Genomic DNA, 24,699 nt, shown 5'->3' on the forward strand with positions numbered 1-24,699 from the left:
GGGGTGGATCAGTGCCTGACCTGTTTATGCTGGCCTATGCCTCCCTCCTCTTCTAGGAGCCCCCTGAGTCCCAGGTGGTGATTCTTCAATTCATAAATCCATGGAAGATACATTTAAAGCTCTGTGCTGTGGATAAGAACCAGTTCTGAAATGTTTAATAGTCCCTGAAGTAAAATAACCCTCTCCTGTAGGTTTAGATTCAAAGGGTCAGCTCTTCACCAGCTGCAGCTGAATGTATAGCGTGCGCTGACTCCATGTGCTGTAGGAGTCGATGTTTGCCCGCTGCTCGGTGGATAGGAGGTATTGTGCCTTTTGTAGAAATACCGGTAAAGAGGTAAAACACCTTGCGCAGGTATTTCAAATTTCAGAAGAAAAGGAACGGTGAAGCAGAAGAGGAAGGAATCATGATTACTCTTTTACCCCGGTACACCAATGTGCTCATTCCCTTTTAGCCTTTTTCCTTTTAGAAAGGTAAGCTAGTTTCTTTGCTTAAAGAAATAAAGTTTGAAAGCTGGGAAGAAAAAAGGACTGGGAATTTTCTGATCTTCCATCAGGAATGTCATTACATTTAGCTTAGACTTAGACTTTTTTTAATGTTTTAACAACTAATTAATTCCCTAAAATTCAAACTGTGTTGACTTACCTATTCTGGGATTGAAAAAAAAAATGCATTTTGAACCACAGTGGATTTTCTGCCACATTTAAGAACAGCTGGTTGAGACTGGGGTATTTTAGATTTGGAAAAAAACTGCTTAGCTGCCTTTTTCCTACTTACACTGACCTCAAACCTTTCTGACAGCTTCCTGCGTGGTGGCTTGATGCTGTTTCCAAGCACAATTTGAAGATCCCCAAAAGAAGACAAGAGTCTCTTTGCAGTTCCCAGTTTGCTTTCTTTATCAGACTCTTCTTTTCAAGGTTATCTTTAGCCTCATCCAGCGTTTCAGGAAAAAAAGAGGTGTCCTCTGGAGTTTTTTGCTACCGTGGCAAGCATCGAGTCAAGCATTGAGGCATCGTGGCAAGCATAGAGGCAAGCATCCCACCATGTCCTGCCCTTTCCATCCCACCAGATGTCTGTGACATTTAAAGATATGGTTTTGGAGCTTGTCCCTCTCCATAACCTGTTGTTTAATTAGTGCCGCTGGAAATATAGCAGCGAAACTTAACAGTGAGATCTGAAGTTGAGGAGAAGAAGCGGGGAGGATGGAGTGACTCTCGGGCATGACTGCCACACCACAATGGAGAAGTTTAGTAGAAAGAGTAAACAAGAAAGGGTTTGATGTGTTAACCAAAAGGGGAGGTAGGTGAATCTAGGTTTCAAAACAAGGATGGGAAATGAGTAGAAGAATTCCAATTGGGTTCAAATTGGGTGGAATGGAAGGAGCTGGGGAGCAGAGGCCCTGCCTACACTGTCCAGACAGATCAGTCACACAATGTTTGCCTGTGCACAGATGTTTTTATACGGCTACTGCTCACTTGAAAGAAATGAAGGTGTTGCCGTCCACCCGCCAATTACCAGGACCCAAATTTCCCTGTATCTGGGGCAGAGCTCAGCAGGAGCATCTTCTAAACCACGCCGCTCTAAGGAAGGCCATGAAGATTTCAGAGCTGGGGAAGGAACCAACACGTGTTTGACAAAGAGGGTCTGGTTCACCTCTCGAGCTAGTTTTATATCAGCATTCACAAGCTGATCATAATGGAGCTGCTCCTGACTTGCACTTGTTTAAATGAAAGCAGAACCAGACCTTTTCCTTTCAGCAGCTGCCTGCGGGCCGGCTGGCAGCGACAGCAGTCCTGACACCCAGGCTGGAAGAGCTGCTCCTGCAACAGCCCCCGGTGTGGTACAGGTTTTAAACACGCGCTTAACTTCAAGCAGAGGAGTTCAGGTGGGCTCAGTGTGACTTGTTGGACCAAGAGCCAAGCACGGGAAGGAGGAGGTGCTGAAAACAGGCTGGGAAAAAAAATAAAAATTGATTTTTCCACGGCGGAATCACGTCCTCTGGGAGAAGCACTGCTGCTTGTGCCAGCGACGGCAGGGGTGTGCAGCACCCCGGGCTGTGCTCTGCAGGGCACTCTCCTGCCCTAGACAAACAGCGATTTTCCATCTCTCGTTTCCTTCTACGATCCTTTCTAGTCTGTAGCAGCATGCAAAATTAGCAGAGGCAGAAGCAATAGGTGGAGAAATTCCTTCCAGGATTTTACTGTCCATACCTTTCAAAGACACTGTCCGACTAGTGAAAAGGCTGGAAGGAGAAAGGCGGCTGGGTCAAGAGCTGGGAAGAGCTTACACAGAAACCGGCGTGTGCTGCCTGCCCGCACTGCCTCGCCTGCTCCTGCGGGGCTCCGGCACAGGAGCAACACGGTAGAGCTGAGTCCCTGAATAAAATGATGGAAAAGAGGGCTCCAGCCCCAAATCTGCCTCCTGTTGCCTCCCCCCTGCAGCTGCTCTCACTGGGAGAGGGAGGAATCCTCCAAAGAAACGGCTGACGGCTTCGTGCAAGGCTGGCATTTTACACGTTGCCTCGCACTTTACGGTTACCGTGTGCGGGCAAAACGCGGCCACCTTCCACTGTGTCACATCGCATTTCGTGGTCCGTTTTCCCCCAAACCCAGCCGCCGGGAATGCTGTCTTAAAAGAGCCCGGCGCAGGTGCAAACGCAGGGGGCTTTCTGGTCTGTTTCGCTCAGGGGGACAGGGCAAAACTTCGGAGGGCTTTTTTCCCGGAGAGCCCGACCCGGGGACGGCCAGGGCACGATGCTCAGGGGCACGGCACCGGGCGCGACCCGCGCTGCCGCCGCATCCCGGCGGGGCCCCGCTCCCTCCCGCTCCGCCCCCCCCCCCCTTCCCCGTCCCGGGGCGGCCCGGCTCCGCGGCGGGGCGGGCGCGCAGGCGCAGGGGCTGCGGGCGGCGGCGCTCGGCGGCGCCGTGCGCGGCGCGGCCCCAGTCCGCGCTGCAGCCGCCGCGGGGGCGCCACTACCATGAGCGGCCGCGGCCGCCCCTGCGCGACTCACGGGCAGCGGGCGCGCCAGCCGCCGCCGGCCCCCCCCCGCCGCCGCCGCCGCCGCCGCTGCCGCCGCTGCCGCGCAGCCCCGGCCCCCGAGCCCGGCGCTGCAGGATGCCGGGGGGCAAGAGAGGGCTGGTGGCACCGCAGAACACCTTCTTGGAGAACATCGTCCGGCGCTCAAGCGGTGAGAGGTGCCCTCCGCCCATCCCTCTGTCCGTGCCTCCGTCCCTCCCTCCCTCCCTCCGTCCGTCCGTCCGTCGCTCCGTCCCCGCGGCGGCTCCTCGGGGCGCGGAGCCGCCGCGCCCGCTGCCCCGCCGGTGGGTCTGTGCCAAAGCGGCGCCTTCAAGGAACGGGGTCTGCCCGGGGTGAGGGGCTGCTGTGCCCCGCCGGGCTCCGCCGGAGCCTGCCCGCCGCGGTCCTTTCCCTGTCCCCCCTCGCTTCTTCTTACATCGTTATCGGTACTACGAATTCCCAGCTTTTTTTTTTTTTTTTTTTGTGAGCCGCTTCTGAAAACAGGTAGTCAGCATTTACATTTCTAATATCCTCTCCGCTCGTCGGGTCATTTTTTTTTCCTGCTTCTTGTTCTTTAGTTCTCTAATAATTGGGCTTGCAACCGCTTTCATTCAGGGTTTCAAAGTCTTTGCGATCCCGTGACACTTTAAAGTCTGTGGCAAAGGTACCGGGAAAGAGGATGAGGGAGCGACTGTGATTTGGACGATCTGTGGCTGTGATGCTGTGGCTGAGCAAATACGTAAAGAACTGTCTGCAGTTGCTCATCTACAGCTCCTCTGTTCGGTGAATATTTACAGGGCTGGTTCAGGACTGCATGGCCACCAAATTACTCCTTGCTGCTGGAGTTAATTTTGCCCTTTCATCCAGTGCAAAGCGCTCATCGAGAGTGCTGTACAGCTCCATTACAGTTACATGTGGTTGCAGACCACCGTCTCTCTAGGTCTGTTAACGTAGATGCTGCTTTAGGCAAGTCTTGTGCTAGTTACATTCCTTTTTTACGTAGCCTTTGCGCCGGCACATAACTACCGAAACATATGAGTGTTTGCACAAATGAAGTCCGGTAAGAGACCTCGACTTTGCATCTGCTAAAAGATATCTCCTTGGACAGCCCAAGTTTAGGGCCGCCCTGCCATACCAAAGCACTGCTGTGCCAGCGTGCATCTGGGGACGTGAGTGGGAAAGGTGGGCAGAGCATTGAGAAAAGTTGCCACGTGTATTATTAATCGAGACACTAATGTGATGTGAAATTGTGCTGCAAAGTGTTCCCTTCCACCTTTCTATTGCACGATTCTGCATTTACCTCGCATTCCTACTAACGTGGTCTGGTGTGCTGGCTTGAAGTTGATTTTGATGGCGGGTAGTGAATTAGTGATTCATTGACTTCCCCAGGAGCAGGAGCAGGATGAGGACCTAGAAGTTGTTTTAAAATGTTGTGTGCTAAAACGCCAGCCTTGTGTTAAGCCATCGACCCTTTTTGGGGGGCTTCCTCCCTCTCATGTTGTTCTGTGCTCAGCAGCTGGACTCTGTGCCAAGCTCCTTAGCTGCACGATCACTAAGAGCTAGTTTCTCACAACAATGTATTTATTTACCAGAATATTAAATGCCAGCTTAATTAATAGGGGTTTATATAGCACTTTCCCTCTGACAATTTCAAAGCGCTGGGTAGAATTTAATTACACTGTGCAGCTCCTTGTGGAAGAGGACACACAGAGGCATTCCCAACCTGTTCGTAGAACTGTGGCGTAAACGGGGGCTCGGGGCATCGCAGTTGTCTTCCCAAGGTCTTGCGGCAAGTCGGTGGCAGAGCTGGGAACACCGTTTGGGATTGCCATGCTTTTGTATCATGCTCTAATTAAATCACATGTCCTCCCTGGTGAAAGCTCAGTAAAGCTTTGAGATGTCAAAAACTGGAAAAGCTCAGAAGGCTTTTCGAACATTATACTTTAAAAGCATGTATCCCTCTCCGGTTTTTAACCTGGTATAATTTGGGAGCATAAATCATGCTGATCTGCTCATTTGTTCTGCTTTTTCTCTGCCACTGATGATGCCTAAGCATGATGCTACAGAGGCAAACCTGCCCCATTGGACAGCAAAGCAAAAAGTGGATTGGGAATTTGTTTTTAACTCATGTAAGTGGTCAGTGTTGTGCCCTGAAACATGATTTAGTTCTTATTTTTGTCATCCAGGACATAACCTTATTTGTCCTGTATAGAATTAGTAATTTTCATTGGATTCAGCACTGTTTAATCCAAATGTAATGGTATCCAGTAGAGCAAATCTGGTTCAAATATCTCCTGCCAGTGCTCGGCGGAAGGCAAGGATTTGGTCTGCTGACTGTGTGCTGGGTTTTGTTTTTATACTTGGATTCACCAGTTTCCAAGAGATTTTTCATTGACACGTTGAGGAACGGGATGAAGGAAAGACTGATGATTGTTTTTTACAATATATCTTCAGCATCCTCAAAAAAAGCCTTTCCTGGTTAGAGAACACTCTCTTTTGAGATTTCTCACACTTATGCAATCCCATGGCACTTCTTGACTGTAAATCTTTTCTTAACAACCGGGAGAAGGTTTGCAGATAGAGGCAGTATCTTCTCTTAGGCAACAGGTACGGCTAGAAAAATTAGACAGGTATTTCGGCAGATAGGCTCTTCTTCAGGTGAAATGGAAGCAATGATTTCAAAATGAAATGTAGGTGGAGACAAATTACTCAGAGTTCCCAGAGATGGATCTGAATAACAAAATTTACAGACAAAATTGCAGTAATTTTAAAATGTGGAAAGTCAGAACTGACATAGTGGGAAAATGGCGTGCAGACTTAGTGCAGTGGCCAGCTTGGTGTTAAAAGGAATAATATATTCGATTTTCAGCATTATTTAGGTATTTTCTGTTTAGGAATGTTGTGAACCTTTCCTTTTTACTCCAGCTTTGGCTACAAATCAGGTTAAAATTGTGGGAGAAGTGCTCACGGTGAGTCAATCATGAGCAAAACATCAAAGACCTGAGCAGAAAGGAATGGGGTGGCCATGGCTTTTCCGCTCTCCGTATGGAGGGGTGGGATTTCTGGGCTGCCCTGCTGGACGTTCCTCTCCCAGCCAACGTGTTTGGGAAGGATGAAGCAACTGCTAAAGCGATAGGGGGTCCCACGGTGTCCCTTTGCCCAGGGAGCCTCTCTTTTGGAGGCATCTTTACACCTTGGAGCTTGTGAAGTGTTTTAGAGCAGCGGCGTACTTTGCTTTTTGGACGGCAGCAGGTTGCAGGTGCTCCCCAAAGCATTTGGTGGTGGACGGTAATCTCTAAGCTGCTTTGCGGGTTCTTTGCCCGTACCACAGCTGAGCTCCACTCGAGGAGAGACAAAGTCCGTGTGGAGAAGCGGGGTCTGTTGTTAGACCAACCGCTGCGGTCGGTAAAAGGGACAAGCCCTCAGGACACGCAGACCTATCTTCAGGGTAATCTCGGTGCACTCTCTGCAATCTTTTTTTTTTTTTTTTTTTTTCCCTTTTAAAGCACAGTGAAAATACATTGAGTAAAGGTCTTATCTGAGGCTCGCAAAGATTGATACGATCTCGCTACAGCCTTGACTGTGCCCTGGATCTTAAGAACACCAGGTGTTTCACTGAGCTGAAAGAAGAAGTGTTTTGTGAGAGCACTGGGTTAGATCACGTTGAGGTGACTGCTTTTACTGCCATTAGTATTTTGGACTTCTAATAAGGGCCTTCCTTAGGGCAATGTTCTCTCCTAAGATGTTCTCAGCAGTCTGTGCCCGATATTACTAATATTATTGGTTGCTTCTTCAGCGCATGCGGAGCTCCTGCTGATGCTGACCTCGGCTCAGCATCACGGAGGCGCAGCGGATACAGAATTGGGCAAGTCTCCGGAGCAGGGCTGGGCTTTGCGGACCTGGCCAGCGTGCAGAGCGATCTGGCGAGTTGAGCCACGCACGCAGGGGCAGAGAAATGTGTCTGTCTTGCCTGTCCATCTTCAGCCTTCACATACCCTAGCAGCAAAAGCATTAAGCTTGTATTAATGGCATAATTTGCTTTTATGGTAGAGGATGAGTTTGGGAAAAGGTTAACTCTGGGACTTTGTGGCAATACGCGATAAAGAGTGCTAACAGTCTGGAAGAGGGGCTTAATTTAGTGAAAGACTATATATAGTCTTATCTATATGATAAGAGTCATCATTATTGGTTATCGTTTCTGTTGCAATAACTTTTAGGAGCTTCCTTGGGAAAATGGGTCTTTCAGGTCTTTCACAAATGTATTTTGACACTTGGGCTGAAATCTTGGCTCCGTAAGACTTACATGGGAATTTTACCGTGAGCTTTAATGAAGCTAGCATTTAATTCCTGGCCTTTTTCAGCTTTGTGCCACGTTCCTACAAAGCAGTTCCTTCAGGCAGAGCTTTACGCCCTGCTGGCTCCCTGTGACTTTGACGGGCGAAAGGATCAGCCCTGTGTACAGGTGACTGTGTTGTCAAGGCAGGTTACCCAGGACGGGGGAGGGAAATGAGTGTCACATCCGGAGCGCTAAGACACCTTTTTCATTTATCACACTGGTATTATAGATAAAATAAGTGTCTATTGTCTCTCCTGTCCTTCTTACTAGCCCATGTAGCGTACCTGATGTCTTACAGGCAGGGTGACAAAATGTTGTTCTCATGAGACATGATACCTGTAGGCTTCTCTCCCCTAAATTAAAACAAGCTGCATTTTCATCTGAGCCAAATTAACTTGGTGTGCAAATCTCTCTGCACATGCTGCAGAGAGAAAGTTCTTTAAAGCAAGTTACTTCAAGTTTACAGGATGTCTGTCATTGGGGATCCTCAGAAAAAAATGCAGGCCTCAGCAGTTCCCAAAATCTCTGCATAAAGACACTGTAAACCGTGGGGTGAAAGTTCCCATCCTCCAGTTCAGTTGACTGCAGAGAAGTTACTGAAGGGATGACCAAGTAGCTTGTGTCGTTAGGGCTTTCTTTGGCACTCGAAGGCACAGGGTTCCTTTTGCAATTTGTAGGACTGCAGGGGGCCCGCTGATACGTAAATCAATGCAAAGTGGATTTTTACACTAAGAAGCATTACTAGATGACATTTGTGAGGAGTTCTCAATTGCAAGCGCCCCGCTTTCCTTACTTTTCAAGTTGGTTTGTAAATGTAGAAAGATTAAGCATATCTGACTGCTGCTGAAATTGCAGGAGTTTTACATGGTCTAAAATGTTTTATATGCTTTTTTTAAAAAAAAAAAAAAAAAAACAACAAACCCCAACTGGTTATGGCAGCTCGATACCATTGTATAAATTTAGAAACCCAAATAATGCCTTATCGTTATCTAAAGGAATAGCTGGATTTCCCAGAGGTCTGCTCAGCTGCTTTGTAAATTGGGGGTCTTCTCTTTCTAAGGTTTCTTTCTGTGGGTGCTGCTGGGGGTGGGATGGGGCGGTGGGAGAGCTGAGCTCTGCTGGGGGAGGCTGGAGCACTGCTGAGCGCTTGCCACAAGAGGTCACTGCAAGAGCTGGGCATTCCCGGGTTAATCTTGACATCTGAGAGAGAAGAGAAAAATGCAATTATTGGTTCGTTTGTTTTTTTTTTTTTTTTTTTTTAGAGTAAACATCCAGTTTTTTTATTGCTGTTGGGAGGAGTACACAGCCAAAGAATAACGTCAGGAAGTTAAGTGAGCTGTGGAAATGTATTTAATTAGCCTGTTTAACAGGGTACGGTTTGGTGGTTAGCCCGGATTTTAAGTTATTCTCCTGGAAAGCTAAGGGAATACTATTTTCTCATTTGTTAAAAATAAGTAATAGAAGAAGATTTTGGAGTTAGCGCTTTAATGACCTCTTTTTCAGAAGAAAAGTCTGGTACTTGTTGTCAAGTCACACTCAGTGGCTGGCTGTTTTAAATGCCAAGCCCTGTGTCACCCAGGTAGCCAGGGCCCGATCCTGCACCCGCACGTGTCGGCGGGAGGGAGTCCGACTCCTGGCTCGTGGATTGCCCCTTAGGAGCCTGGCCTGAAGCAGCACCTCGGGACTGGGCTGGGATCTGTCCTGCTGATGGTTTTGCTTCAGCCACTTGCACAAAGAGGGGAGCACGGGAGAGGCAGGCGATTCTCTGCCAAAACCAGGTTTTTTGAGATGTAGCCAGGCTCTGTGAAGCTGCGGCCAGGACTGGCTTCGGGCTGAGCGTTTGCAAGAGGAGCCCCCGTGTCTGAACAACTACTGCTACCACAGCGTTCTCATCTGGGAACGTGAAGCAAGCACTCTCATTTGTATAAAGCTAGAAATCTGATTTTTGGTTGCTCCCCGAGGGTCCCTGTGTGCCTTTAGTGAGAGCTACAGCGTGCTCCAGTTTAAATTTAGTTTCGCTACGTCTGTGTGTTGTTCTGCATAATTTTGATAGAGAACAGATTCAGCGGTGGCATTTAGAAGATAACCGGGATAGGTGAGGATTAGTTTAACTTTAGGATAAAGGAACGTGTGGAGGAGAATCTGTGATCAGAATTGTATGAAATGTCATTTCCTGAGCAACTCAAAGGGACGCTCTTTTGTCCTTATTGACTCAAAACTCTTTCTGGAGTCAACAAAGTTGTGCCACAATAAAGGAAGGGGACCGCGCTGTTTGTGGGCTTTCACATTCAGGATGATTAAAGTTAATTTTTTAAGTTTTCAGGAGGTAAATTCCAGGTAGACTTTAATCTTTCTTCTTGAGCTCGCTTGCTAAATTGCTGAAAGCTGCTGTGTTCCCAGCTAAGTGACTTACACGTGGATTTTATATTTCAGCCAATGCTGGATTATTTATCTTTTCTTTTATTTGAGGAGCACTAATTTGGGGCAGGAAATAGATCATTTTAGCGTAGTCGGTATGGTGGCATCTTGCTCTGGGTTTAGCCCTCTGCATTTTCATAATATGAGTATTAACTAAAAACAACAGTGGTACAGAAAGGTGACGTAAAGAGTTAGTCCTTTGAGAGATTTTTTTTTTTTTTTTCAGGCAAGCAACGCTTAATGTGCTGGATAAATTGGATGACACTGATGTTTTGCATGCTTTGAAAGACACCGGGGAAATAATAGCTTTGTTAGAAAACAGCACTGTGGTTTTGTAGTAAGGAGTAGAGAGTGCTGGTGGAGGTTGCTGCTGCAAGCACAGCAGTTCGTCTGCAGCCGAGCCCCGAGCTGGAGGGGTGTTGGTGCCCGTTGAGGCTGATTTTTGGAGGGCAGTGCCCTCCAGAAGGGTGTAGGATTTTCTGTTGTGTTCTGTGGGGATGCGGTACATCTTGAGCATGCGGTTGGAGTCGCTGTGAACAACACCGGCAGTAAAATGTGTTTTCAGGGCCGAGACTTGCGCAGGAGAGCTAAAAGAAAATAAAAAATGAGAACGTTCTTTAGGACCCCCCTCCCCAACACACACACAGAGGAGCCCCATGAGTTTTCCAAGATGGTCTAGGCAAGACTGCAGCAATATGCTGACCCTGTGTAGTTATAAGGAGAGTCAGCTGACAGCAGTTTAACTGGTTTGGGGCTTTTATAAGACAGCATTAGCAAAAAAGGCAAATTCCAGACATTTCACAGACCCCGTCAGGTCTGGGCTGCTTTTGCTCGGCAATGGAAGGGCGGTAATTTTGAAGGACAGCTCTGTGTAAAGTTGCTTGAGTTAGGAGTTTATTCCTAGATGGAAGCACTGCTTCTTTTTATTATTGTAATAATTATTATTACTTGTGTTCTGCTACTGCTTCATTTTTTTAAAACATCTTTTCAATGGTGACTTTTCTAAAAAGATCAGTTGCCTGTTTTCTTGGGATGAGATGGAATTCCAAAACGGTGATTTAAACAATTTTGGTTGCAAGTGGTACCCAAGCATTCTTGAGAAAAGATGATTAGAGACAACGTTTCGCACTTGGCTAAGCATATCTGCTGGAATGATTTAGCTGTTCTTGCTCTCCTGTGATTACATAACATGGATTTTACACTGCTTTGGGCATTTCGTTGGTTAAAAAAACCTGCTTGCACACTGTGGTCTTTTTTTTTTTTTTTAACAAAACAAGGCTCAGCGCTGTGTTGAGTATTAGCTACTGCAAGATAAAGTAAGATTAAAGGCTTGCTGCTCTACAGCATAGGCTGCCTTTATACAAAAGAGCCTTTTTACAAAATAGAAGCGCAGCAACAGCAAATACAGTGCCTTTAACAATTGTTTTCCTCAATTGTGTTTTCCAACCTGAAATTTTGCTAACTGTATGCCTCTAATACCCCAATTCCTTGCCATCAGTATTAAACCTTATAAATAGAAGAGTTATATTAGCTAATAAAAAGCCTGCTGACTTCCTAAGAGGAATCTAGCAACTCTGAGACAGGCGAGTCTGCGGGCTGAGCCCTGCTCCCCGCTCTCTTACAGACAGACACTGGTGTTTAGACGTGTCTAGTCAAAGAACTTATACAACCTACAGATTTGTGATTTGGACTCTCTACAATATATCAGAAAGGGGATGGGTGGAGAAAATGATTGGTGGAGGCAATGACATCAAGACAAGCTTAGAAATAATAAAAATTGACTTTTATCTCAAGGAAATGGGAAGTGGAAATGCATTATCAGTGCATTGGAGAAATCCAAGAAGGATGAATGCATTACCAGACATTTCAGGCTAATCATCCTGCAAGTTTTGAAGTTGGCTGCAAGTTAATGTTTTCAGAGTATGAGATATCACCACATGGTAATCTGGATCACAGTTGCCCAGAGTTTCATATACTGGATCAGAGCATTGGTCTGTCAGATTTACTGTGTCCTGCTTTCAGCAATGGCCAATGTCTAGTGGACCAGCGGAGCAGTTCCCAGCCTCCATAGTACAATACTTGTGAGTTTGGGTGCTACTGTACATGGAGAGAGAAGACTTTCCTTTCTGGGACACAGCGCAGATATTGCACAAGTTTTAGTTATCAGTGTCCTACTGCAGAATGCGAGCTGTATTTATGCATTGCCATCCATAGCTTTCGTTATCCTTGGCAATCCCTGTTGTGATACTATTCTTTCAGTGAAGTTAAGGTATACTTAAAAACTGAGTAAATTCAAGTGTTCTGGTGTAGGCGTAGTGGCTGAATTCGGTGTTGTCCAGTTATTAGTAGCTAAATGCTGTTAAGAAATACTTATCCTTGAGAATACCTCCAATATAATATATTCTTTAAAAAAACTAGCTTGCAGAATATAGCTCTTGTGTATTGAATCCAGAGGAAGACAGCTGTGGAGATGCCAGTGCTCATGTCCTTGCTATGCTCATCACCCTGCAACTTGCAGACCTTTTGTTGGCTCCTTTTCTTTTTCTTCTAAAGAAGGCGCAAAACACCAGTCTTACCTGTTGAAGACTAGAACAGGCAAGGAGAGCTTGCCTCTCCCATGACGGGAGTCTGAGCCTGGGTCTGTCTTGCAGAAGGCATCTGCCCCGGCGGGGCAGTCCTTGGTGTGTGGCATTGCAGGGCTCGTGCCCATGCTTTAGGAAAGACGGATTGTGTAAAAGCCCTTTGTCTCACTCCAAAAAAGATCTTCGGTATGAACTAACCAATGCAGAGTGTGGGCCATCAGGGGAAGGGGAAGACCAGGAGCGAACCTGGGATTTGATGATGGAGGTGCACCCAGTGCTTGCCTGCAGCAACGCTGGCGGGGCACGTCCCTGGGCTGCCATCGGGTGCATAGCTGCGGTCTGGGTGCATTTCCTCCCTGTTGCGTGCGATGAGTATGGATGTATCTCAGGAAGGAGCAAGTCAGCTGGCAGCCTGTAGGCAGGTCTGTGGCACACTTGTCTTTCGCTGTACCTGATCTGCTTGAATGAAGACTTGGCTTGTGCTAAGAGGCTGCTACAAGACTTCACCAGAGTCGCTGCAGCAGGGCAGAGGGGGACATCAAGGTGCCCTTGGCTGAGGGTCCTTGCTTTGGAGCTGCTGGCAAAGGAGGCCAGGAGGAACGCGCAACCAGTTGTGTTTGGAAGGGAGCAGACTCGTCTTTGGTGTTAGGCTGCCCTATGGCAACTGGAGATGGAGAGGAAATGAGGTTCTTCCAACCCTTGTCTCTTACACCAGGTTCAAGCAGCCAGCTGGAAATCGAAGAGAGTGGAATTTGCCGTAGGCAGACTGATGGAAATCTTAACCCAAGACACAACTGTGATTGACCTTTCTTAGCGAGGAAACCATGTAAATGAGTTGTAGAAACATGGAAATCAGGCGTGCAGATGGAATTAGTTCAGGACTGGCTGTTAGGACCCAACCTCAGGGGAGGTAACTGCAGAAATGGACTTTCATGAGTGGTTAGTGGTGATGACGTGATATGAAGCAGTCTATTCTCCAACTGCACAAAACACCTAGAATCCCTAAGGTTGTATTCTCTACTAAGGAGTCTCTGTTGTTGACCAAGGTTAGGCTCCAAAACAGAGACATGTTAAAGAATATATAAGGAATCACAGCACAGAACTCAAAGCAAAAACTCCTCCGTGTCCCTTTGCACTCTGCAATTTTAAGAAATTATGGCAAAAAAAAGAGATTCTCTCAAAGTGTCCTGTGACCCAGGATGCCGTTTGGATATTTACAGCTGGGTATGGACTGGTTAATGTAAAGTTAATCTGCCTGGAGTTTTGATCTGGAGAAATTGTAGAAATAGGGAAGAATTAATATGTGTCTTGGTTGGTGAAAATAACATGACTCCTGATAAAATGTAGGGTAGGCATGGAGTGCTGTGGATGCTGAGATTTGGATATGCAATAAAACCCAAGGGTCAGACGCTGACCCATTCTTCCTTAAATTTTCTCAAGCTGCTCACTGAGCAGCGGCATTAATGAAACACGGATTCCTATGGCTTTGTGCCCGCAGTTAGATTCATTGGTCTCTAACAAGATGCAAACGTTGATTCAGGATTTTTCTTCAGTTAGAATAGGACACACATACATATTCACGTGCTGAGCATAGATGAATAAGCCTTATTTGCTTAGGAGACAAGGGTAAAAAATAAGTCAATTAAGTAAAGGAAAATTCATGGGGACAAAAGAAAACATATTCTAATATCTGGTCAAGTTTCTAGTACATATACTATATGTACTCTATCTGATCTAACCTTACAAATACAAATAAAAATACAAATACCAAGAAACTTCAAGTGTCTATTTTTTACTAAATTTATGGGATTTTTTTTTTTTTTTTTAAATCTGTCAACAGTTTGGCTTTATGTTTTGTTCTCTCCCAAGTTTCTGGTGGATTTGATCAGTTTAGTGAATGTCTTATCAAATATTTTGAGACCCTCAGGTGTAAAGAAGTATAAAATCCATAGAAGACAACCATTAAATGCTGCATGTCAGCTGCTGGCTGCAACACTTATCTTCTGCTGTGTACTCTGTGCCCTGAAACAGTTACGTGGTGGGAATACACAATCAAGGTTATGTCTGTTGGACGGGGAGGCTTCGTAGCAGGGTTATCTGCTTTTGGACTGTGGTCCTCTGGGGAGCACCCAGATGCGCACAGCATCCATGAGTGAGTTTGGTATTGCAGTCTCTCATCGCCCGGGTTGTGCCCATTGTGTCTAGATATGTGAGCAAAACTTTGGGGAAAGATAATCCTGTAAAGAAATCTCTTTCCAAATCCAACCAAAGGACTTGTAATATCGGTTGTTTCCCTGTGGGATGGGAAATTAAGAATTGCTTACGCTCCCATCCTCTCCAGCTGCTGGGGTGCGGTGGTGGTAGGGTGGCTGCCGTGGGGGGAGCCCGGCGGGTTTAGGGGGCTGGTGGTCTCTCCCCTTTTCCAAACTGGAGAAGATGCAAGGTATTGGGGGGACATTAATACGATGGGATGAGGTCCAGCAAACCCTTTGCTTTCCAGGGGTGAGGATGTCCCCTGTGTTAGTATCTGCGCTGTGCTGAGGAAAGCTGGGCTGAGTCCCCGGCGCAGAAAGCGCTGCGGAAAGCCAGGGAGATTTTATGTCATGCTCAGGCTTTACGCCGTGTCTCCTGCTGCTTGTAGCGAGGGCATCTCCCTTCGGGTAGGAAAGCAAATTTTTAAAGTTGGCATTTAGGCTGAAGAATATTTGTGATGGATTCAAATAAATTCTTTGAGCTTAAAAGTGTTAGATTTCACAAAATCTAAGCCTCTATTTCTCACATTGGTTGGCTGTTAAATGTTTTTTAATCTGCTTTTCTATAGAAAATCCAATAATCTCCAGATTATTTTTTTCCAAATTCATGCTTATAAAGAAAAAAGAAAGAAATACTATTTTTTCAGTGCACTTTCCTTGCTCAACAGAATAATGTTTGCATAATGCACAATCCAGTCACAGTTATAAATAACTCTGAGAAGGGCATGTGTAGCTCATGCAAACCCGGTGTCACTTTTATGTGAAAACGAATGTGTGCACCTGAGTATAAGTCTGTAAGTAATTGGCGTAACCATTCTTTGGCTATTATGAGGAAAATTTCTGAAAATCTCCTTAATTTTTTTTTTTTCCACAAGAACTGCTGAAAGAAATGTTTCCTATAATTTCTATACAGCAGTGATTTTTAATAGTTATATTTTAGTAGCTTTTTAGCGTAAGTGAATGGGACTGGTTAGTTCCATAGCTGCAGTCAAAATGAAATTGAAAACTAACAGTAAAAAGAAAGAAAACTCCGAAGATCATCACAGACTACAATTTGAGAACCTCTACTAAATGAGAATATTATTTCTGAAACAAAATTAAGAACGTTTACGGTGTTGATGAACATAAAATCCCACAACATTGTGTTTAAGCAAAATGGGTATTTCCTTCTTTGGAAACGCCTTGCTAAAAGCAGGGATGGAAGAAGCTTTCCAAACTAGTGAATCAAACTATTTTTAGGACTAACTCATAATGTGTTGGTGCCAGTCCGTGTGTATGAACTGTAGGCACTGACTGAAAGAACAGATGACTGAAGCGATATTTAAACCTGCGTTCAGCCTCCTAGAAATACTCCCTGCCCATATTTTGTATGTACAGCAATGGATGCATGTTACGAGGATGAGCCAAACCCACCTGTTTGCATTTTTAATAGACTGCCACCGAAATTCAGTACCTGGTTTTTGTTATTTCAATGTGTAAGTCCCTTTGGCACTCAGCAGCTCCCCGATCACGCTGCATTTCCATGTGGGTCACTTAATGTCCGCAGTGCCGGCCGTGCCGTGGCTCGTGGGGTACCGCGGGATGCGGCGGGCACATCTCGCCTCTCCCCAGCGGCTCCTGGCTCGCTCTGTCCCGCATCCCAGGGATGCTGGCTCTGTCCCACAAAACAGGCTGGGACCTGCCAGGAGGGAAAATTTACTTGTCTTAAGCAAGAGAGTCGTCATCAGCGTTGGGCACGCGTACAGTTCAGCATTTAAAACTCCGTTTGCAAATTAATTTAAGGTTGATTTCAAGATACATATAAAATGAAAATCAAACGTGATACCTTGTCCGGATGTTGTGAATAAATGAATCCTTTCTAAATTGTTAAAGCATTGGTGCTTATATCAATATTTTTGGGTGCGAGAAGTTACTTACGTTATTAGGAGTTACCCTGTTTCATCACGATTTCTTTCCTGATGCCCATTTTGATTTCAGTTCCCTCTGAAATTTAATGACAGCAGTTACCATCACGAATAACTCTGCATCTGCTGTGTAACACAGGGAGGATTTAAATGTACTTTGCCACTGACAACAGCCCTTTCTCTCTTTTTCTCTTTTCAGAATCCAGTTTTTTGTTGGGAAATGCCCAGATTGTGGACTGGCCTGTAGTTTATAGTAATGACGGTTTTTGTAAACTCTCTGGATATCATCGAGCTGACGTCATGCAGAAGAGTAGCACTTGCAGGTATGCCAACTGTCCGTTCGTTGCCGCTCGATGCACTTGTAAAATTATAATCTGCTGGGAAGAACAATGAGGTTTTGGGAAAAGGATTGATGTAAGAAAAACATTGTTTTGCAGAAATTAAAGTATTGAAACAGGCTTTAAATGAATGAAACCAGCAACTTATCCAGAACGTGGTAAAGCACTTTGAAATTTATCCTGGCTAATATCAGTATGAATGTACTCTAGCTAATGATCCAATAAAAAAAGTGGGGTTTTAGGTAATATATTTCAAAGGCTTTTTTTACTAGATTTTTGTTAGTTCTCCTGTTACCGTACCAGGTGGCGATGGGCTATTTGGTAGCCCACGTTGGTCCCTGTTATTACACACACACAGAGAGCACAGTAATGTGCAAACTGCATCTTTATTCCCAAGAGAGTGATTAAGCTGATGATATATTTACTCTAAGCATTGCAGCTTTATGGCTTTTTCCTTTTGTTGGTGGTCTGTCAGGAGCGGACAGCTGTGATTTATGGTTAGACATGCATCTGCGCCTTGTCTGCTGCATCCTTTAAAAGGAGGTGCTTCGGGGAAGGAGCGAATCCCTAGTGCGTGTGCATGTACATGTGTGCATGAGCAAAGTAAACAAGGGACAGAGACAAGAAGGAATGGCTGAGATACACGTTTGCGTAGGTTTTCCCTTTACGCGTTCAGGGAGCGACCAACTCGAGGGCGCTGGGAGGAGGGGACTGCGTAGCTACAGTGATGATTTTTGGGAGATGGGTGCTGCCAGCCACTGGTTATCGGCTGATGCTTCAGCTGGCAGGAGCGGGGCAGGCAGCGCGGCTGTCCTCGGATGTCAGCATCACGTACTCCAAAAAGCAACACGTGTTGATGGGTGGTCGCTGCTCTCGCCTGCCAGGAAGGGGAGGAAGCCTTGGGGGTCCAGGGTTGCTCTGTGCAGCCAGGTCTCCTCTAACGGGCAACAGAGAAGAGATGGGGACGTGCTGCTGAAATGAAATATTCATTCACACAGTAGCAACAGAGTCGGTATACTCAGTGGGGCTGAAAGCAACAGCCTTATCACAGCTGTCCCGGATATACATACATTTGCTCTCTGCTATCCTGTATGTTGAACTGTATAAGTTTGCTGTGAGCCGGCACTTTTATAGTCTGTGCACGTTAAAAGAATTACAGATATAGAATGGGATTGTAGGAAAATGTTGAGGAAGTGAAGGTTTAGCAATACCTCTCTGATAATGATTCCCCTGTGTCTCAGATACTGAGGGAACCAAAAGGTTTATCCCATCTGAGTGCTTTTTGTGAATGTGATGGGCTCCAGTTACCATCTGTAAGGATCCTGTTTTGACCATGTTCAAGTAGATCATACAGGTGAATCATACAGATGCAAATTCAAGAAGGAATTACTGTGCAAAATGGAATTGGTAGCAAAGATTTTTTTTTTTTCCCTTTAATCTTCATTCTATACATCCATCTCTGGATTTTGGAGAGGCCTCTACACTGAAAGCATGGCTAGCACTTCTTTTGTGCCTGGGTCTTAGCTGGTGGAGTTATATATGCGGTGTGATGTTTCCTGCTTCTTAGGAGACATCCCAGTCTTTGCAGATTAAAGGAGAGCTGGAGAGGTTTTCGGCATGGTCTGACATGCAACATGCAGCCTTCCAGAGCAATGTCTTTGGAGCTGCTCTCTAATGAAGAGCTGTGCAGCTGTATGGAATGGAAAAGAGTCTTGAAGGCCAGTGGTGCCTGCTTAGGCTTACTCAGTAGAATGTCATTGGAGGTTTTTTGATATCTGGGGCTGTTATTTATATTATTTTCTGAGTCAGGCTCTCAGCCTAGATTTGCTATGTTATGCCCAGATTATGTTACATTATACATAAAAATTGCTTTATATATAATGTTTGCTTTACTGTTCTAAGGCAAGTGCTCTGGGATAACAGTGCTATGGTGCCACACCTTTATTGCAGGTTGTGGAAGGATCTGTTTTTACAGCTTTTTAGGGCCAAAAATCCAACCAAAGAAAAATACACAGATACAAACAATGTAAATCTAGCCCCTGATTTGAGTTATCGATGTTACTGATCATGAGTGTGATAAAGGAGAATTTATAAATTTTGTTACATTTGGTCAGTTTGTCCCTGCCTATAAGGTATAGTGCCTTCAAATCAGCTTTCACCCATGCTTTTCTCCTGGGTAGCATAGCGAGTGTTCACTATATCCTCTTTCTGTCTGTCCCACCCCATACCTTACGTTGGGGCTGCTCATACGTCATTGCTCTATTGGGGCTCAGGTGATCTTGGCTGATACCGATCACAGGGAGGGGTGGATAAACTGAAGGCGCTGGAGCTGCAAGTGATTTCTGTTCCAGCTCAGGCAACGAGTTAGTCCTGTGACAAGCTGGTTTTGCACTTTGATTTTGCACTTCTCATCTTTTTAATCAGCAACAACGTGCCCATTGTCAGGAAAATCACTTAGAAATACCTCAGTACAAGTGCCAGTCTCCCTAGTTTCACGGGCACTATATAAAAGGCACAGCGTACACGGGGGTCAGGCTACGTGAATATTGTGTGATGGGAATCAATGTGTGTTCTTTCTGGGTGCACCTAGCACCCAAAGTTGCATGCGTAGCTGGGGCTGATATATAGAATAATTGGTATAAGTGAGTGCTAAAATGCACAGGATTTTTACGTGGAAGAACTTGTGTGCTGGTGAAGCATTGCTGTGCCAAACGAAAATGAGCTGGCAGGCCAGGAGGAACAGGGCATCTGCAATTGCGACACCTCTAACCTTCAGTGAACCATGCAAAAACCCCTGCCTGGAGGTGCACCGACAGATAAACCAGCCTGCGGGAAAACCACTTGTTTCATCCCCAGTTGCCCACAGCCATGACAATGTATGTCTTCGTGAATACGTTGAAAGAATAAACAGTCATAAAACATTAAACCCCAGTTTAATGTTGCAAGTACTATCAGTGTTTTCTAACACTGTTGCTTATCAGTTAAGCTCTGTATTCTCATCAAGCCTTCGGAAGAGCAGGCACCCTTTGAGTGGCTGGTCGGTGGACCTACCCTGGCATTTTACACTTGGCATTTGCTCCAGGCTTGGCTTTGCTTACCCTTCCTTGCACCTGAGAGCCTCATGCCGGTCTGGGAGTAGCTGGCTGCTGGTTTTGTTTTCAAAGAGGAAACCTGCTCTTAGGCCCTGCTTGTGTGTTGCCTTCCGGCTGTGCGGGGGGATGGAACTGGGTCTCCTTGCTGAAGCGGTTCTTTACAGGTAGCGTTTCCACCCAAACACTCGCAGCGCTCCGGTCAGCATCTCTGCTCTCCCTTCTTTTGATTTACTGCCGTTACAAGTGGGATTTAAAAAAGTCGGCGAGTGAAATCCTGGCCCCAGTGAAGCTAATGGCAAAATTCCCACCGTGTTCAAAGCAATGGGATTTTGCATGGTGGGTATAGCGTGCTGGACTTGCAAAAAGTTAGATGACTGGGATGTCATCTCCGTGACCTGATTTTTTGGGTATGTGAGAAGGCCTCCTTGCACTGCCCACGCTGTGCAAAGAAACCTCGCTGAGCACGCCCGTGGGACCCAGGGAGCTGCACCGTTTCTCCTTAGAAACGGTGCCCGCTCTTTAACTTGCACGGGTTTGAAGCATGTATTGGTGTGCATCTGTATTTGCTGTTCCTCCTCGGTAGATGTTTCTCCATTGTAACTGATGCCTTTTCATCCAGTGCTTTTGGATGAGAGCTGTAAATTGGATGCAGAATCATACACCTTCTGTGCTTCACCTGTCCTCTGTGCTGGAGAATTCCTCACAAACAGCTCTTCAACACCTCCCTGGCACGCATGGCGGGCCTGGAGCTGTTCTGGATCCTGACAAAGGAAGAAGGGCACGATACAAAGCTTCAGATGGGGCTTTTCTGTGCCAAGGGACGCTTTCAAAGGGAGGCGGGAGCCCGGGCATCTTTAATGACAAATGGTCTGTTTCAGAGATGGGGAAATGATCTAAGATTGTGCCTTTCTCTTGAGTATTTCAGTAAGTCTTGTTTCTCTTTGATAAGTCTACTTTCTAGGTAGTAAGATTCCCAGTAGCAGGGTGGTTTTGATATTTATGTCTTGTACAGTTTGCACTGAAGGCACTCGACAAGCACTAAATAACAAAAAACATGAGGCAGAAAAAGACAGAGTGATTGACTGGAGAAGTAGGAGTCCGTCCATGTGTACAAAATAGGACAGACTAAATTAAATTAAACCTGTCATAAGCAAAGATCTTATATAACTTATACAGTGAGTGGCTTGGAGGTTTCTTTGGTGCTGTTAAAAATCGCCTTCTGAAAAATGTTTTTATTATTCCACAACCCTTTAAAATGTCTCTTTATATGTGAAAATAATGTAAGATTTGAGTATTACAGGTTTACTGCAATAATAAGCTGCCTTTAATTTAAAACATAAAGTTGATTGATTGTATTCAGCAGCGCTAACTGGTATCGTCCACCACTCAGAACGCCAAGTACGATTTGTCATTTTAACACTAATTAATGATGACGTTCTGTATTATAAGCCATGTAAAATCAAGCACTTTAACAAATTCTTGTGATTTTTTTCCTGCAGGAGTAAGAGCAACATTGTTTTAAACCTCAAGAAAGCAAAAAAAAAAGATAATTCAATTGCACAACAGGCTGTGTGAAAACTACCAGCTCGTATCTTGTCTTGCAGGAGAGCAACCTGCTTTACCTCATCAGTGCACTAAAAAAGGCATAGATTAAAAAAAAAAAAAAAATCAAACTTTCTTTGTTGTCACGTCATATATAAGCGTATAAAAGGTTATCAGCTGAACTCGGGAAAGAAAGGCAGGTCATTTGAAGATGAGCAGTAGGCTGTGTCTTGCGTTTCCTCAAGACGGCCGTGTACGTTAATGATAAGCGGTACCTTAATGAAGCCCTGTGCCCTGGTAAAACCGTTGCTTGACGTCAGGCACTGTAGTGGCGTCCCCAATACATTGCGGTCCCAAAGGTAACGGTTATGACATGTCGCTTATCAATAGCTCGCCCTGTGTTGCCGGTGAAGAAGCGCCTGTAGCGACATGCAGAGGGTGTAGTTACTCTGCTGCCCCGCATCTGCCTCCATCACCCGTGCTGGGCAGCACCTTATGCTGGGAGCAGCCCCGTTACCTCCCGTGGTTGGCTGTGTAAAGAAGAGATTCATGATCTGGCCTTCATTGAGTATTTTAATGCTTGCCGAGTCACTAACCACTGTGCTGTTTTATTGTTTCTTTCAGAACAGTAGACGTAAAATAAATGTTTATTGAACCTTTGGAGGTCTGTTGATCAATAAAAGAGAAGCTGCATTGAACCCACAGAGGCGCTGATAGCTTTTCTGTTCTCTTTCGTATTCTCCGGGTTGTCCGTTGTAGGTTTCAGCTGAAGCTCAAACTGTTTGTGAACAAAGAAAATGGAAAAAAAAAAAAAAAAAGTCTGATCAATTAAAAGTATATTCATCCAAGTGTCTGAAAGCTTTTATCCCACGTTCCATTTTCCTTCGGTTCTGTAATTGGGAATTTGCACGGAGTGGTCTTCGCTTATTTTTAATCCGGGGAAGAATGACAATAAAAGCCTGGCTGTTTCCTTACAAAGGCTTTCAAAAGTAAGGTCAGGGGGTTGGGTTTGCTTACACCAGCTGAAAGTCTGACCTGGAAAAGAACGCAAAGATGAGATGGTCAAGTGGCAAGAAATAGCAGAGTTAAAATTGCATTTTATACTCTCAGTCTGGAGAGGGATGAGTCTCCAAAAGCATTTTAATGTTTTCCGTATTTTCACTGAAATATTAAAGAAATGCAGTATACAGTAAGGAAGATGAGGGTGAATTTGGTTATGTTTGGTAGTAGTGCAGACGTAGCTGCACTGAGACAACTCATACGCTTGCTTTCTGGGCTGAATTTTCAGACAATTGCAGTCATCACTTCTTACTGGTTAAATCCTCCCTCCTTTTGTAATCGGTATTTAGTAAAAGGATTCCAGTTATCTCATTGTCCCAGATGCATCTTGACAAGATTAGATTTGTAGCCATCGATTCAGCCAACAGCCTTTACCTGTAGTAGCTTCCATTCCTCCTCCAGAAGCCTTTTCAAGAGGATTGAACAAAATTTGGGAGGTTTTAGAGGTTTTGTTCAGTTTTCTCTGTTTTGACAGCAATATTCTCATGGCCTGCAGCTGTGGCAATAATGGTTTTATAGGCTATCAGTTCTTTTTCTAACCATATATCCTTAAAGATATGCTCAGAAAAGCACTTAATGAAACATTACATAGATTTATTCGCTGTCATTTCAAAGGTGGTCACGGTTACTTGGTACTGTAGGTTTCCTTGTGGCACGCTAAATATTTAAATGAAGTGTGAATCATAATTAAACTTCAGTAAATTATGGTTAACAGCATCTCCAGTGCTTATGCTGTTTAAGGTGACTGTAACAAAGTTGTTGCTTGCCTAGAAAAAAAGAGAAACATTTTTTCTTTTTCAGTTTTATGTATGGTGAACTGACAGACAAGAAGACCATTGAAAAAGTCAGACAGACTTTCGACAACTATGAGTCAAACTGCTTTGAAATTCTCCTCTACAAGAAAAACAGTATGTATATATTTGCGTATGGTGTTGGGAGTGATAATGCATATTTAAAGTATATAATAGACTAAAATAAATTTTCATTTTGACATGTGGATAAATTTGGGGCAAGATTTGCAGAAGAAACGGGTATTTTGGTCACCACAGCTCAAGAAAAGAGCTCTTTTTTCAGGACAAGTGTTCAGATTGCCAAGAACAGTTGTTCCCTGCTGTCTCTAGTCTGACTCCTTCTTTCCAAAATATATTTAGTTTTGAGGATTGTTTCCCTGAAGGGAAACTGACTGGGTTACGTGAAAAGAAATCCTGAATGAGGTTCCCCCACATCCCTCGGGAAACACCCCCATGTCTCCACAAGTGAGAACCCAGGCCCTGGTTGCCGTGAGTGGATGCTCCCAGCAGTGCCTCTGCACATAGCAGCTCTAGTGAGAGTACGAGATTTGGTGCGTAACTGTTGCGGTTTAGCCCCAGTCGGCAATTAAGCACCACCCAGCCGCTCGCTCACCCTCCCGCCCCGGTGGGATGGGGGAGAGAATCGGAAGAGCGAAAGTAAGAAAACTCGTGGGTTGAGATAAGAACAGTTTAATGATTGGAACAAAATAATAATAATAATAATAATAATAATAATAATAATAGTAATGAGCAGGAAAACATCAAGAGAGCGAGAGAGGAACAAAACCCAGGAAAAAACAAGTGATACAACCGCTCACCACCCGCTGACCAATGCCCAGCCCGTCCCCCAGCAGCGATCGCTGCCCCCAATTTCTATACTGAGCATGATGCCATACGGTATGGAATAGCCCTTTGGGCAGTTTGGATCAACTATCTTGGCTGTGCCCCCTCCCAGCTTCTTGTGCGCCTGGCAGAGCATGGGAAGCTGAAAAGTCCTTGAGCAGTGTAAACACCACTTAGCAACAACTAAAACATCCCTGTGTTATCAACATTATTCTCGTACTAAATCCAAAACACAGCACTATACCAGCTACTGGGAAAAAAATTAACTCTATCCCAGCTGAAACCAGGACAATAACCCAGGGATTAATTAGAAAACCAGGGAATTTTGTAACTTAATGAGATGCAGGACCTAAGTCCCTTCCTCGTGGTGGCATTGGGTTTACAGGAGGTTGCCAGAACCAGGGAAGATTTTCTTCGGTTTGTCTTAACCATGAGTCACTCCAGTCACGTTTGCTGTCCTGCCTTGTATGTGGGTAGTACTTGTGGCTTATCAATGTTATAGCACATACTAAGCAAAACCTGCACTGCT

At 45.2% G+C, this 24,699-nt stretch overlaps 1 protein-coding gene across 1 annotated transcript in view; it reads left to right on the plus strand.

The window, feature by feature from the left end:
• Positions 1-3,020: 3,020 nt before the first annotated feature.
• The window catches only part of KCNH5 (potassium voltage-gated channel subfamily H member 5), a 162,973-nt gene continuing 141,294 nt past the window's right edge, over positions 3,021-24,699 (plus strand). The window contains exons 1-3 of the mRNA XM_075503785.1: positions 3,021-3,185; positions 16,705-16,828; positions 23,338-23,444. Coding sequence (XP_075359900.1) covers positions 3,113-3,185; positions 16,705-16,828; positions 23,338-23,444 — 304 coding nt within the window. The 5' untranslated portion in view covers positions 3,021-3,112. The remainder of the gene's footprint in view (positions 3,186-16,704; positions 16,829-23,337; positions 23,445-24,699) is intronic.

Source organism: Mycteria americana, chromosome 5 (genome assembly GCF_035582795.1).
Source record: "Mycteria americana isolate JAX WOST 10 ecotype Jacksonville Zoo and Gardens chromosome 5, USCA_MyAme_1.0, whole genome shotgun sequence".
In the NCBI taxonomy this organism is placed as follows: domain Eukaryota; kingdom Metazoa; phylum Chordata; class Aves; order Ciconiiformes; family Ciconiidae; genus Mycteria; species Mycteria americana.